Below are 12,823 nucleotides of genomic sequence, written 5' to 3'. Positions count from 1 at the left end.
GGCTCACCAGGAATGCTGGGAATTTCGACTTCATTCCCGTACTTGAGTAAAAGTTCATCCTCGCCTTCAATTCCTACACTGTCTGAAAAACCATCAAGCTGCACTACCTGTAGCAAACGAAAAAAAAAGGGGGAAACAAGGAATTTTTCTTGTCTGCATGTCCGGTCTGCTATTCACAAAATCTTATAATGATGATGATGATAATAATAATAAGGTTGATAAATGAGAGACTTAACGATATAATGATGATGGTGATGACGATGACGATGATGATGATGATGATGATGATGATAATGATGATGGTGATGATAGTGATGGTGATGATGATGATGATGATGATGATGATGGTGATGATAATGATGATGATGATGATGATGATGATGATGATGATGATGATGATGATGATGATGATGATGATTAGACTGATGGTGGACTTTGGACCCTTTTTTGTGGACTCGGCGACTCGAAAATGTGGACTTAAGGACCATGGTGTTGACTTTGAGACTTGGAGTTGACTTAGGGACTTACGGCAAAGTGGACTTGAGGACCTTTTGTGGACTCAGCGTCTTTTTTTGTGGACTCAACGACTTTTTGTGTTGACTTAAGGACTACGTTATTGTACTATCTTTACCATCCCTATATTATTCATTCTATCTGTTTTTGACAGACAGTTCTATTGCACTTGAATAACACAAGTTGGACAAAACTTCTGAATAGATGTGACTGTGAGACCATCACTCAGCAGCCTTTGGGAACAATACGATCAAAATGAGCTTAGAACAGGAAAAGTTATTACGTGATAAAATGTAGTGTAATTACAGTCTATGACGACAGTGTATAACAAAAATTATCCTTTATTTCAGTTATTTTTTCCCTTGAAACAATGCAATAAGAACAGCATTTGAGAAAAATAAGAAAATGGGCTAGAGTGGCTTACAATAGCAAATTTATTTTTGTGGCCACCGTCTGTGAAAACGAAAAACACAAACACCCCTAAACGTTCCGCGTTTGGCATTTCCACTAATTTCTGTTGGGTTCTAAACGATGTTCGTCTCAGTTGTGTTAAACAACAGACGAGTAAAACTACTAAGGAATCAATTTGAAAGAAACTCTGATGCAAAAGGTTACACTAATCAAACGTTTATTGATACATCCGAGGGCAAAACTGGTAGTTGATGCACCAGAGGCCACAAGAATACTATAGAGAATTTGTAAAACCCAACTAGTGGTCTATTACCAACGCTGTGTTCTGATTGAATGAGCTACTACTAGGCTATATGTGATAGCCCACTAGTAGCGAAAAGTGCCGGCTTTTTGGTGGCAAAAAAAGGATTAAAGTCTAGCTTTAACTAGCTAAAGTTGTTTTATCTCGATATTTTTGACCAACTAGCTGGATTTTACTGAAACAATTATTCTTCTCGCCCTCATGGCCATTCAGACTCGAGGAATCATTGTTAAATATCCTTAACATAACCACGAAATCTACTACAGTGTACTAGGGTAGTTAAATTGTAGAATTTTCGGACAAAAAATATGAAAATGCGCTAGAGTGGCTTCCGGTTGAACATTAAAAGTAATTTATGTATTGGCACTGTATAATTTCATTGTAGTTACAAAAACGTACAACATATCTTCATTCTGCGTTTGCTGTTTCCGCTTGTTTCTGTTATGTTTACATTGGTTTCCAACGATCTCCTTTGTTGTGTTTGACGAAAAACGAGTTAACATTTCAATTTATCGAAAACCACTCCTGCGCAAAAAGTAACATCAAACTGGTTTTTGATACTTATAAATCCGTGCGTTACAGATTGTTCGTATACGTAAACGACGGTAGTGATGACCAAAAAATCGACTAACGAGGTAGTACCATTCTAGAAATTTCAAGGTGATCAGTGCACAAAAAATCCTAAACCTATAGGCCACTTCTGAGTTCCAAAAGCTCTCACTTTCAAAATGAGGCTAAGGGCACAACCTTTTTTGTGAAAGTGAGTTTTATTTGCATAAGAATAAAAAAAATCATTTCCATATCAGCGGCTGAGCACTCACCCTCGTTCTGATACAAAGGTCCAGGGAACTTCGGAAGTGGTAGGAAGTGGTAGGTTTTGCTGGTTTTGAAGTTGTAACATGGCAGAAATAAATTTCATGCAGATGATCCGCAAAAAAAAACCAAGAAGACACAGAAAACTAAAGCATTTTGTTCGAGACAACTGCTGTCTTTCAATTATTAAAATAAGTTTTTCTTTAATTTATTTTTTTCGGATCGTCCACCATGAAATCAGGAATGCTCTCATTTACTTTCTCCACTGCCTGATGTGAGTTGCACGAAGACCTCTGATCTTGTCAGTAACTTTCTGCTTAGAATATTTTTGTATGATGTCTTCATGGCCGCTCTCGTTCAATCGCTGTACAACATCTTTTGATTCAATCTTTTGACCGCCTTGAATCAAGTCCTTAAAAAGGTTTGAAAAGACCATCACCTCCTCTTCTTCAAAAACTCTCGATTTTCCTTGAGTTGTAGTTGGACTTATAATTGAGTTCGAGTCGCTCGCATTGTCATTACAATCGCTGGCCTCCACGTCTTCAAAAAGAGAACCCTGAGATTTCTTGAACCTGTACAATCCTCTCACTTTGTCCAACAGTCTTTTGTTTTCACAGTCTAAGAGCAGTGGATTTGTGCGCTTAAGAGCAAGGACTTCCCGTAACGTAATTGATTGGCGGCTGATATTATCTGCGAAGGTTTCTTTCATTGCTCTTTCCTCTTCCTTTGTCCAGGTCTGGCAGTCCGGAGGTACAGGTACCGCATCAAGATCACCATCATCTTTTCCTTCAGGAGGTGAATCAAAATCATCTTTTCTCATACTAGGTTGCTCGATGTCATCTTTTTTGCTACGTGATGGTACAGAAGGAGAACTCGGCCTACCATGCATTACGGCCGTCAATTGCCTAGCAGCAAAAGCGGAGTTTGTGCGCTTTTGCACGAGATGATAGTGCTTATCTGCAGTTCGTTCAGTGTGTGCCATATGTGCGGCGACATTACCCTTAACCTCTTTATTGTACTGTCGAATTGCTGTTGTGCATGACTTCCTCATTAGTGTTCCTGAGATACGTGTTTCCTTATCAATCATACCACCCTTTCGCCAGGCGCTTGTTATAGCTGATGACAGATCGCCGCTCTGCATCTTCGCTCCTTTCCAGTTTAAGAACAAGCAAGTGGATCCACCGCCCTTCACAACTTGCTGCCTTGCGTGCTCGACGTAAATGTCCAACCAACCTTTGAGGCTTTCATCGAAGCAGAGATTTGCTGGGCCATGCTGACTGTATGTTTTATGATCTTTAACAGAAATCATGTATGTTTCATCGACACAGCTTATTTCCTTGTACTCATCTAGAGTACTGTTCGTTATGACACCGCTTCTATGCCCATTCTGGGAAAGCAGGTGTATGAACAAGAAGTTTCTCAAATCACAGTACTCAATTTGGCCTAGAGGTGTAGAATTCTGGCCTTTGTCTATCAAATCGCCAATGACCTTGACTTGATTACGAGCAAACTCTGACTTAGCAAACTCTTGAACTTTTTCTGGGGTAATAAGACGTGCAAGATCTTCTGCTTGTTTCTCCCAAAATCTCTCTTTAACCTCTTTACGAAGACTTTTACACCACTGCCCACATTTTTTAAAGAGGGCGTCTGCCGTTTTTTCACATCCTCTGGGAAGGCCGATGTCATCCTCGGTTGTAGCGAACGTATAAAACTTGCGCAAAGAATGAAGATAACTGATTGTGGTTGCTGCCTTGTGCGACGCTCTCGACTCTGGATAAAACTTGTCGCGAATTAGAGCCTTGTCAAACAAGCTTTCAACGGTTTGTGTTCCTATTATCGACAGTATTGTCTCCACTTGTCGCACCACTAGCGCAGCTGGCCTTGCATCTTTTTCGCCCCCATCGGGGCTAAGGATCCATTTCCCGAACGCTTCGAATACTCTTTTACTTTGTTGATCACAAGCTTCAGTTTGGACCTCCACAGCATCATCGCTTTCTGCACACTCCTCTAAATATTCAAGGTCGTCTTCACCATCACTTGCCGATTCTACAACAATCACTTTGTCTATAGTCGAAGTTGAACTGGTTGCCCCCAAGGTCCCTGTGTCGTCATTCATATGTCCTCTAGGTGCAGCATTTTTTTTACTCTCCTTGAACTGGTTACTTTTTTCAGTAGCTTCTTCACCTGGTGAGTCACCTTCTATCTCGACAAAATTCTGAGCGAAAGAAGGACTGGACTGATAGACAGGCCGGGATTCTTTGAGAGCCTTCCAATACCTCTTTGTGCCTTGTATGTACCCGTGCTGCTTCTGTAAGTGTTTTGATAGATACCTTTGCTTGCGCCCACACTCGCAACAGACTTTTCTCCTTCTCTTATTCCTCACTTCTTTTGGCTTCTTCGAGTTTCGTTGGTCGTGGCGCATGTCAAATTGATTAACAGCATTTCTGGCTCTTTCGGCACTCCAGCCATGCACATTCTTTAAATGACGAGGGAGCTTATATACTTTGGAGCCACAGCCGCGAAGAGGGCAACGAAATTTGTTTCTTTTATTTGGTTTCACATCCTGCTCTTCATCTTCCTCGTCGTTGCTTTCTGTACTTTCTGACAATTCCGATTGACTGCTGTCTGTATTATCTTTCTTGCTGTTTTCTGTACTTTCTGACGATTCCGATTAACTGTTGTCTGTATTATCTTCCTTGCTCATTTTTGGGGTCCTTGATCTTGAGTGACTTTGGGGCAATTTTCTTTTCCTGCTTATTGATCGAGAACCAGAACTATTCTCAGATCTTCTTAGTTTTGTTTCTTTTATGAAGGCTTTCGCTTGCTTTGTTGTCTCTTCGTTTGCTCCAGGCCCGATAATTCACTCTCGTTTTCAGTGTCCGGCGGATTGCTTTTGGTTACTACTTTGTACAGTCCTTTGAGAGCCCAAATGTGTCTCTCAGCCTAAAAAAGTGAAGCAATTTTTTATTATTTATACACATTAAAATGGATGTTGAGTTCTCATTTTCTAATATAAAATAGTTACAAATTAATGTTTTTACTTGTTATCCTACAGGGATATGCTAGTCAGCTCAGCTTACTCTGTCATTTCTGTGACGAGACATTAATTCAATTACGACATGTAATGCAGGATACTACAAACTAAGAGTTCAGCAAAGAGATGTAGCTTACAGTTAAAAGTTTATGAAACCGAATTCAAAATTTGTTACCCCTGCTTCATGTCTGATCCATAAATATAAGTTTTATACATGTCCCTATAATATTCGCTTAACTTGAGTTCCCTCAGGGGAAACCCTCTATCGTTTTTTGCCCTTACAAAAATAACCTTAGAGGCTAAACAGACTTCCAGCCCGGGGGGAGGGGAGGGGAGGGGAGGGGAGGGGGTTTACTTCCTAGAAGTACGCTAACAGGTATGTGCTGCTGGATGGGGTCGTATTTTCACGACTGGATTGACTTTTATGTTTCTTTTATTTAAGAGTTATAGAATGGGGTCGCACGTTTTCAGGATTTGGGGGTCAGAAAAATTAGTTATGTAGGGGTTTAAAAATAGGAAGATTTACACCACATTAAATTTAACAAACATGTCAGTTAATTTCTGGATGACCTGGTCAAAAGGTGTTATAAGGTAGATGCATAAACAGACAGTCACTAAGTTGGGATCACGTTTTTTCTAAAGTGACTAAGATGGGGTCTATAATATGGCCACTATAATGGGGTAGGGGTTCTGAGAGGCTAGTGGTGGCAGAGACCCGGCAAAGATTATCCCAAGTAACCCCCCTCCCCTCCCGTCCCTTCCACAAGGGGCTTCTAACAACGTATCTACAGCTGGTCACTCATGAAGAAAACTTAACAATGTCAGGGCTTCATTCAAACAAGCTCTGATAAATTAGATGCTCCTACATAATTGTAACATTAACAATAACAATACCAATAATAATAGTATATTAAAGATGAAACAACAACAACATGATATTAATTTGAGGAGGACTCGGAAAAAAAATCCGAGTCCCAGATGGTAGATACAACGGACCGAATATCTTACTTGAGCTCAAACAAGCCCGCGCAGATTTTCGTCAGGCTTGCCAGGGAGAAGAGCAATTAAAAAAATCACAGGTAAGCTTATAAAGAAACAATGATTATTTTTGTGAAGCAGAGTGAAAGTAAAATCGTAACGATTTGAACGAGATAACTTTCGAAGAATATTTATATTAAGCATAGATGCTATAATAGTATCTTGTAGAATTCATATTTGGTATAGAACAACAATAATCTTTTGTACATGTATTTAAGCGACAGAGTACAACGATGAGACAAAACTGAGCAATTTCTGCCAATGATTGTCATTTTGCCGATTATTGAAAAAGATTATTTCACATTTTCTTCGATTTCTTTTTCTAGTTTCATAATTTCGTTATTAATTATTTTTATTCTAAGAATATTAAAATACACAGGAAGTAGAAATATTTCTTCATTCAAATTGTGTTTTTAGGAACACTGTCATAAACTTGATCATGTCTCTGAATATTGTATTTTGTAAGGTTTCACTGTAGCACCTGTAAGAACGATAAACAATTACCGAGGATTAGTTTCAAACCTCTTTTCTTCCATTTGCAACCTTTATACAACACCAGTTTCACTTACTTGAACAATGCTTATAGAATGTAACTTACAGTTATCATTAATATTATTATTATTATTATTATTATTATTATTACTATTATTATTAATTTGAGGAGGACTCGGAAAAAAAATCCGAGTCCCAGATGGGACGTAAAATTCGTTGATTAGCCATTTTGCCGTGCCTCTGTTAAGGAGTAGATTACAGATGATGACCTTCAAAACGTGAAAAAAGGGAAATACTATAGCCGCAGTCAGGAGTTTATCATTGATATCCTTACTACATTCTTATCACGTTCTGTGATTGATAAGTATACACGCACACATAGATAGAATGCATATATATTTTTTAATTTCTAGTTGCAGTTCGTATGAAAACGCTTGTCACTGGCTCCCCACCAAGTACTATTTGATACTTAATTTAATTAGCTGCAGGTGTCGTGAAGATCTGAAGATGTGAAAAGCACTAAACCAACGAATATGACCAGCACGTAAATTTATCTGTTATTAACCCTAGTTTCCATTGGGAGTGTAAATTTCTGACTTTAGTCTCACTTAGGGTGATCAGGCTGGAAATCTAATGTTTTTAAACATACAAAATTCTCCACTTACTAAAGAAAATTACTTTAAACGCGCTCATATTGTGTTAACGGCAGTATATAATTTCATACAACTTCGCGCGATATAGATGCAATATAGATGCAATATAGATCACATCAGCTCCAGTATTAAGTGGTCCCTGGAACTGGTTGCCTTTTTAAGAATCGGCTATTTTAGGGGAGAAGCATAGTCTGAGCCACACCCATTTTGGTCTATTTAAGGGGGTTCAAGGGAGTTTTGCACAACATTCTTGTACCTTACATACGGTTGCCACTGTACCTCGGTTTCAAACATGATGCATCATTGCAAGTTCGTTGGGGTTTATCGATGTATTGTAGTTTACCTTTGAGAACGCAAAAAGCGGTAACAAAACTTACGCTCCAACTTTTCAACCTAAGGGGTGCATTAATTTTTTTGTTGTTGTTTCCGATACCGGTCTCCCCAAAGCAACATGAAACGTAACTTACCTCAGGTGCCTCACACCTCTCTGAGATCAGTTATGTCCTCAAAATACGACAAACTTGAAAATATTTGGATGTAGAGACTTTTAGAATCCAGCGCAACTTCTGTGGAAAATGCGACCTCATCGTTCATAAATATGGATCTCCCGGCTCGTGGTTTTTACGAAACACTACCAAACTCGAGCTACATCATTGACTTTGTTGAACGTTATCGCCTTTCCAATTCGCTGCTCTCTCGTCAAAATGTTCTCCAAATATTTTAATATTTCTATCTGAAGCGTAATTAAGTGGACTACGGGACCCGGTAGGTAAAAGGGGTACTCTGAAAAAAAATTCGAAAAAAATTATAAACATAAATATTATCATTTCTAATTTAAAAGACAGTTAGATATTACTAATAACTACCTCTGACGTGAATTTCACGTTAAGTGATTGAATACAGCCTTTCGTATTTCGATTTGCGTTTGAAAACACACCTTTTAAATTCTTCGCAAAATTTTTCCTTCGCAAGTACTGTTCAATGTAACACATATCGAGGCGTTTGCAATCGCTCGAAAAAAAGAGGAAATAAAAAGGTCTGTGGTAAGTCATGAGCTGCGAAACTCTTAAATGGTATCTAGATAACTCGCAGAATTGGTAAAAATTTGAGTTTACCACTTAATTTTAGTCTTTACCACTAGATTTGTTGACTAAACGACTTTACCGACTTAAAAAATAACTTCATAAAGGCCCGTTTAAACCATTTCCGGTCATTTTTATACACAGTATACTTCTTAGCTTCTAGTTACTTGTTATGCCTTTTGACCGAAAAATAAAACAATTGTGCCTTTGGAGGAACCATTTGAAGTCAAGGTCGCAAAGTCCGAAAACCATCAGTCTAATGATGATGATGGTGATGATGATGATAGTGATGGTGATGATGATGATGGTGATGATGATGATGATGATGATGATGATGATGATGATGATGATGATGATGGTGATGATGATGATAGTGATGGTGAATTGGTTTTTATTAACCTAATAATTACCTTACTTCTGAACTTTTCACGCAAATCGACAATTGCAGTCACTGGATCCACAGCGCTTTGTTCTGTTGTTCCTGTAACAGCTACCACGTTAATGACTGGAATTTCCTTATCTAATTTTTCTCTCAGAATCCGGTGCAATTCTAAACGTTGACAAACAAAATTAACCTTCAGTTTAAAACACCTTTTCTAGTCTAATATATAAACAGCAAAAATAGTATCAGACTGAAATTAAGCTTAATTCTGTTCACACTCATGAAAGCAAAACATGCCGACATACATTTTGTACGCATGCAGTTGCAGTTGCTGTTCTTTGTGCCTGATTAAGCCGATAGTGAGTGACATTAGAGTAAAACCAAACACAAATCAAAGCACTGCAAGTGGAAGACACAACACTGGTCAGTTCTGATTTATTGTACTTTAGCACCTGCCAATTTATTGATATAAAGTCGTTGAAGAGTAATCACTTTTACACCACAAAGATAACAGTTACATTAAGTGTTGTACTATTATTATTATTATTATTATTATTATTATTATTATTATTATTTTATTTTATTTTATTTTATTTTATTTTATTATTTTTTTTTTTTAAGCCAAAACAAAGGCTACTGTCTTCCACTGCAAGGAAAATCTCGTACCTCGAGTCTTCCTCCCGTTCTGCGCATGCTAGCTTGACAAAACTGGCGCTTTTCCAGACCGCTAGTCAAGGGGAATGAAGACGCTTGGTACGAGGGTGCTGCAACGATTGAAGTACATCAATACAATATAGGTAGATAAAACTGTGTGAATAAAAAGAGAGTTGTTTGTGGCTACTCGAAGATAACACAATAAAACATTACCAGTAGGATCCATCCGCGAGTTTTCGTCAACTGCTACAGAAACAAGGCTCTCTCGACCAAGTCCAAGGATGGTAGCTGCTTTCGTTAAAGAAATATGTAATGTGCTTGGAACAACAATGCATGGACTTTGTGTTAGCATATGTCGCCTTACAAACTCCTGCGTTCCAATGGACTCGTAAAGGTACTTGGACATTATTTCCATAAATTCATGATGTGCGAGGCCGGTCAAAGCTTGAACATCAGAAGGCATTTTTAAGATAGTGTCGACATCAAGGTTAAGGAGTTCCCACTGGGAAGCGCTAATTAATTGTTCTTCCTTTCCTCTCTGAGGCAATAAAACCTAATCGGATACAATTTAGAAATAAAACAAGTAAATTTTGTTTCCCAAGAATGGCTCAGAATCTCGGTCTGGGAAAACATATTAAGATTTGATCGAGGGGAACAAAATTCTAAGAGAAAAAAAAATGTTATATGCAATATAGCTCAAAAAAGGTAAACTTTTATGGGAATAAATTCACGCTAGCGGTCAACATACTCGGGAAGTAAGGCAACCGCACAGACACTTTGGCGGGAAGCAGTGTTATCGTCAGATGTCATGTGACCTCCACGTTATCCGCTAGAGAGTGCTGTTATAGGGAAAATTCTAAGTTTTATAACACAACAGTAGCCGAAAAGCGGCCTGCAAAGTACAATTCGCCTAATGGAATTATGTTTTAATTTTATATTTATAAGTGCAATTTTGAATCCAACAAAGCCAGCCTTTCATATTATCCCTAACATCCAGTACAACGTGTTGCAATACACCTGATAAATTAGAGCAGAAATGAAGCAAAGAAATTTACCCTATATCCTTTGGCACCAGAAAGTCTTTCGTCTTTTAACAAAGCCTCTTGCAGTCCCAGTGGAAAGTACTTCACATTTCTTCCCGCCCAAATTGCTTCAATGTTGGCTACAGACCCTCCAGCGGTGAGATGTCCCATACATCTGTCCCTGTCATACCCCAGCATGACACACAGGTCTTTGCCCACTTCCATTTCGTATTTACTGGTGACAGTGGAGACCTCCGACGCGCAGTTGTTTTGGTTGTATAACATTGCAGACATATAGCCAAGGTTTGCTGCCATCGCTGTCTCCCAAAGAACGTGACCCTGAGTCAAAAAGAAGTATTTTTTTTTTCCTTTTTTGTTATGTAGTAGTGATATCAGTTTAGTTCTTCCTTTGGGGTGGGGAGCGGGGTATTCGGTTCCTTTGATCTAAAAAGGCTTCTTCACAGGTTATATTATTATTATTATTATTATTATAACTATTGTTATTGTTATTGTTATTGTTATTGTTATTGTTATTGTTATTGTTATTGTTATTGTTATTGTTATTGTTATTGTTATTGTTATTGTTATTGTTATTGTTATTGTTATTGTTATTGTTATCATTATTACTATTATCATTTTGTGATCACAATTAACGTAAAAAAGTCATCACGACATTTCATGTTAAAATTTCGCCCAAAGTCGTTTGGGGACATTGTGCTGATGCCTCGGGTGTCTCAGGTGGTTTCCGATTGTAGTTCCCTTGTGCTCTTCAGTTCGCTGGTGTAGCCAACATAACCTGTATCGCACAAGTAATTATTATTATTATTATTATTAGTAGTAGTAGTAGTAGTAGTAGTAGTAGTAGTAGTAGCAGTAGCAGTAGCAGTAGCAGTAGCAGTAGCAGTAGCAGTAGCAGTAGCAGTAGCAGTAGCAGTAGCAGTGGCAGTGGCAGTGGCAGTGGCAGTGGCAGTGGCAGTGGCAGTGGCAGTAGCAGTAGCAGTAGCAGTAGCAGTAGTAGTATTTTCGTTGTTATCATCATTATTATTATTATTATTATTATTATTATCATTAATTTGATCTGATTGATTGATTCGATTGATTTGTTTTTTGTCTCTTTACAGGTTATGGAATTTAGATAAAATAAAAAAGGATTATCATTATCATTTATCATCATTATTATTATTATTATTATTATTAAAATTACTAAGATTTGATGAAGAAAAAGAAGGGAATGAATGATTAAATGGATCGATGAATCAAAGTAATAATATACCTTAATTCTATACATGTACCTTGTACCATGTATCTTGAACTAAAGAATGGAACAGAGTTTTTTAATTCCAGTTGCAATTTTTCCATTTCAGATTGTAGGTTCTTCATGGCATAGCTGAAGGATCCTGCTTCCCGCAGCTCATCAGTGACATAAGGGGGATCACAGGGAAAATAACTGTTAAATATAATGGACAATTATTGGATGAGGATGAATAGGATTGAAATAGTTATTTAAAAAAAAAATAGAAATTATTAGATTCACCTTTCGCTAGATCTGAAAATCGAATCATGCACAGCAAAGAGGTTTTATCCACCAAGGTCGAAAACGCCATGGCGTTGATAACACTCTCCTCGATCTGCATAATTCTTCAGATCATACACATGCCAGATACAATAATTGTTTTGTTATTCATTCAAAACACTTCATAGTTTAAAAACATGCTAAAAATTTCTTACGTTGATTGGTATTATGTTTCCGTCTTCAATTTCCCGTTTTTTCGCCCAATTCAGGTTATAAACTAAGGGGCTGGATGTTTAAACTAGGAGATATTCTATATGTCATTCGTAAAGTGACATTTTTGCTGTTCTTGCAATGTTTTTAGGCAGTGCTTCGGCTTATTTCTTCTTCTCAAAAAGTGTGAAAAAACGTTTTAACGCCTTGCAGTATTGATGTCATTTTATCAGATCTCTCAAACGCCTTTCAAATTTGGTCAATGGTAGCTAGTAATAAAAAACCATGAGCCTGGGAATTTGAAACAATCACGAACGGAGAAATAGTTTGAATGAATGATAATAATCAATAATAATAATACTAAATTACCATAATCATAATTATAATAATCAGTATTATTATTGTTAATATATATCATGTATAGGCTAATCTTCCTGTAAACAAAACAATATATCTGATTACAGATCTCCCACTACAAGCTCGCCCCAACTTAAATGCATTGAAATGATTTTATTTTATTATGATGTTTTAAAGCCTAATTTTAAACCAGCAAAACCAAAACATATCTGGATTTTGGTTAGCACTCTCATAGCTTGTTTCGAAGAGCATTTTTCCATTCCGGCCCGCCAAAACCCCTTACAAAGATTTATAAGACCAGGGCAGAAGTTTACGGTAGCCGTACTGCGTGGCCCATGACAGAAGTTG

General features: G+C 37.7%; 2 protein-coding genes across 2 annotated transcripts in view; both read right to left on the bottom strand.

The window, feature by feature from the left end:
- The window catches only part of LOC140948450 (uncharacterized), a 31,757-nt gene that overhangs the window by 18,398 nt on the left and 536 nt on the right, over positions 1–12,823 (bottom strand). The window contains exons 2-5 of the mRNA XM_073397689.1: positions 11,695–11,842; positions 10,429–10,734; positions 9,587–9,926; positions 8,748–8,887 (exon numbers count right to left, since the gene is read on the bottom strand). Coding sequence (XP_073253790.1) covers positions 8,748–8,887; positions 9,587–9,926; positions 10,429–10,734; positions 11,695–11,842 — 934 coding nt within the window. The remainder of the gene's footprint in view (positions 1–8,747; positions 8,888–9,586; positions 9,927–10,428; positions 10,735–11,694; positions 11,843–12,823) is intronic.
- LOC140948690 (uncharacterized) lies at positions 1,900–5,143 on the bottom strand. Its single transcript, XM_073397956.1, has one exon. It carries the CDS (start codon positions 4,458–4,460, stop codon positions 2,292–2,294), a length of 2,169 nt encoding a protein of 722 aa, XP_073254057.1. The 5' UTR covers positions 4,461–5,143; the 3' UTR covers positions 1,900–2,291.

Source organism: Porites lutea, chromosome 9 (assembly GCF_958299795.1).
Source record: "Porites lutea chromosome 9, jaPorLute2.1, whole genome shotgun sequence".
NCBI lineage: Eukaryota > Metazoa > Cnidaria > Anthozoa > Scleractinia > Poritidae > Porites > Porites lutea.
This window is presented reverse-complemented; position numbering and strand designations above follow the sequence as displayed.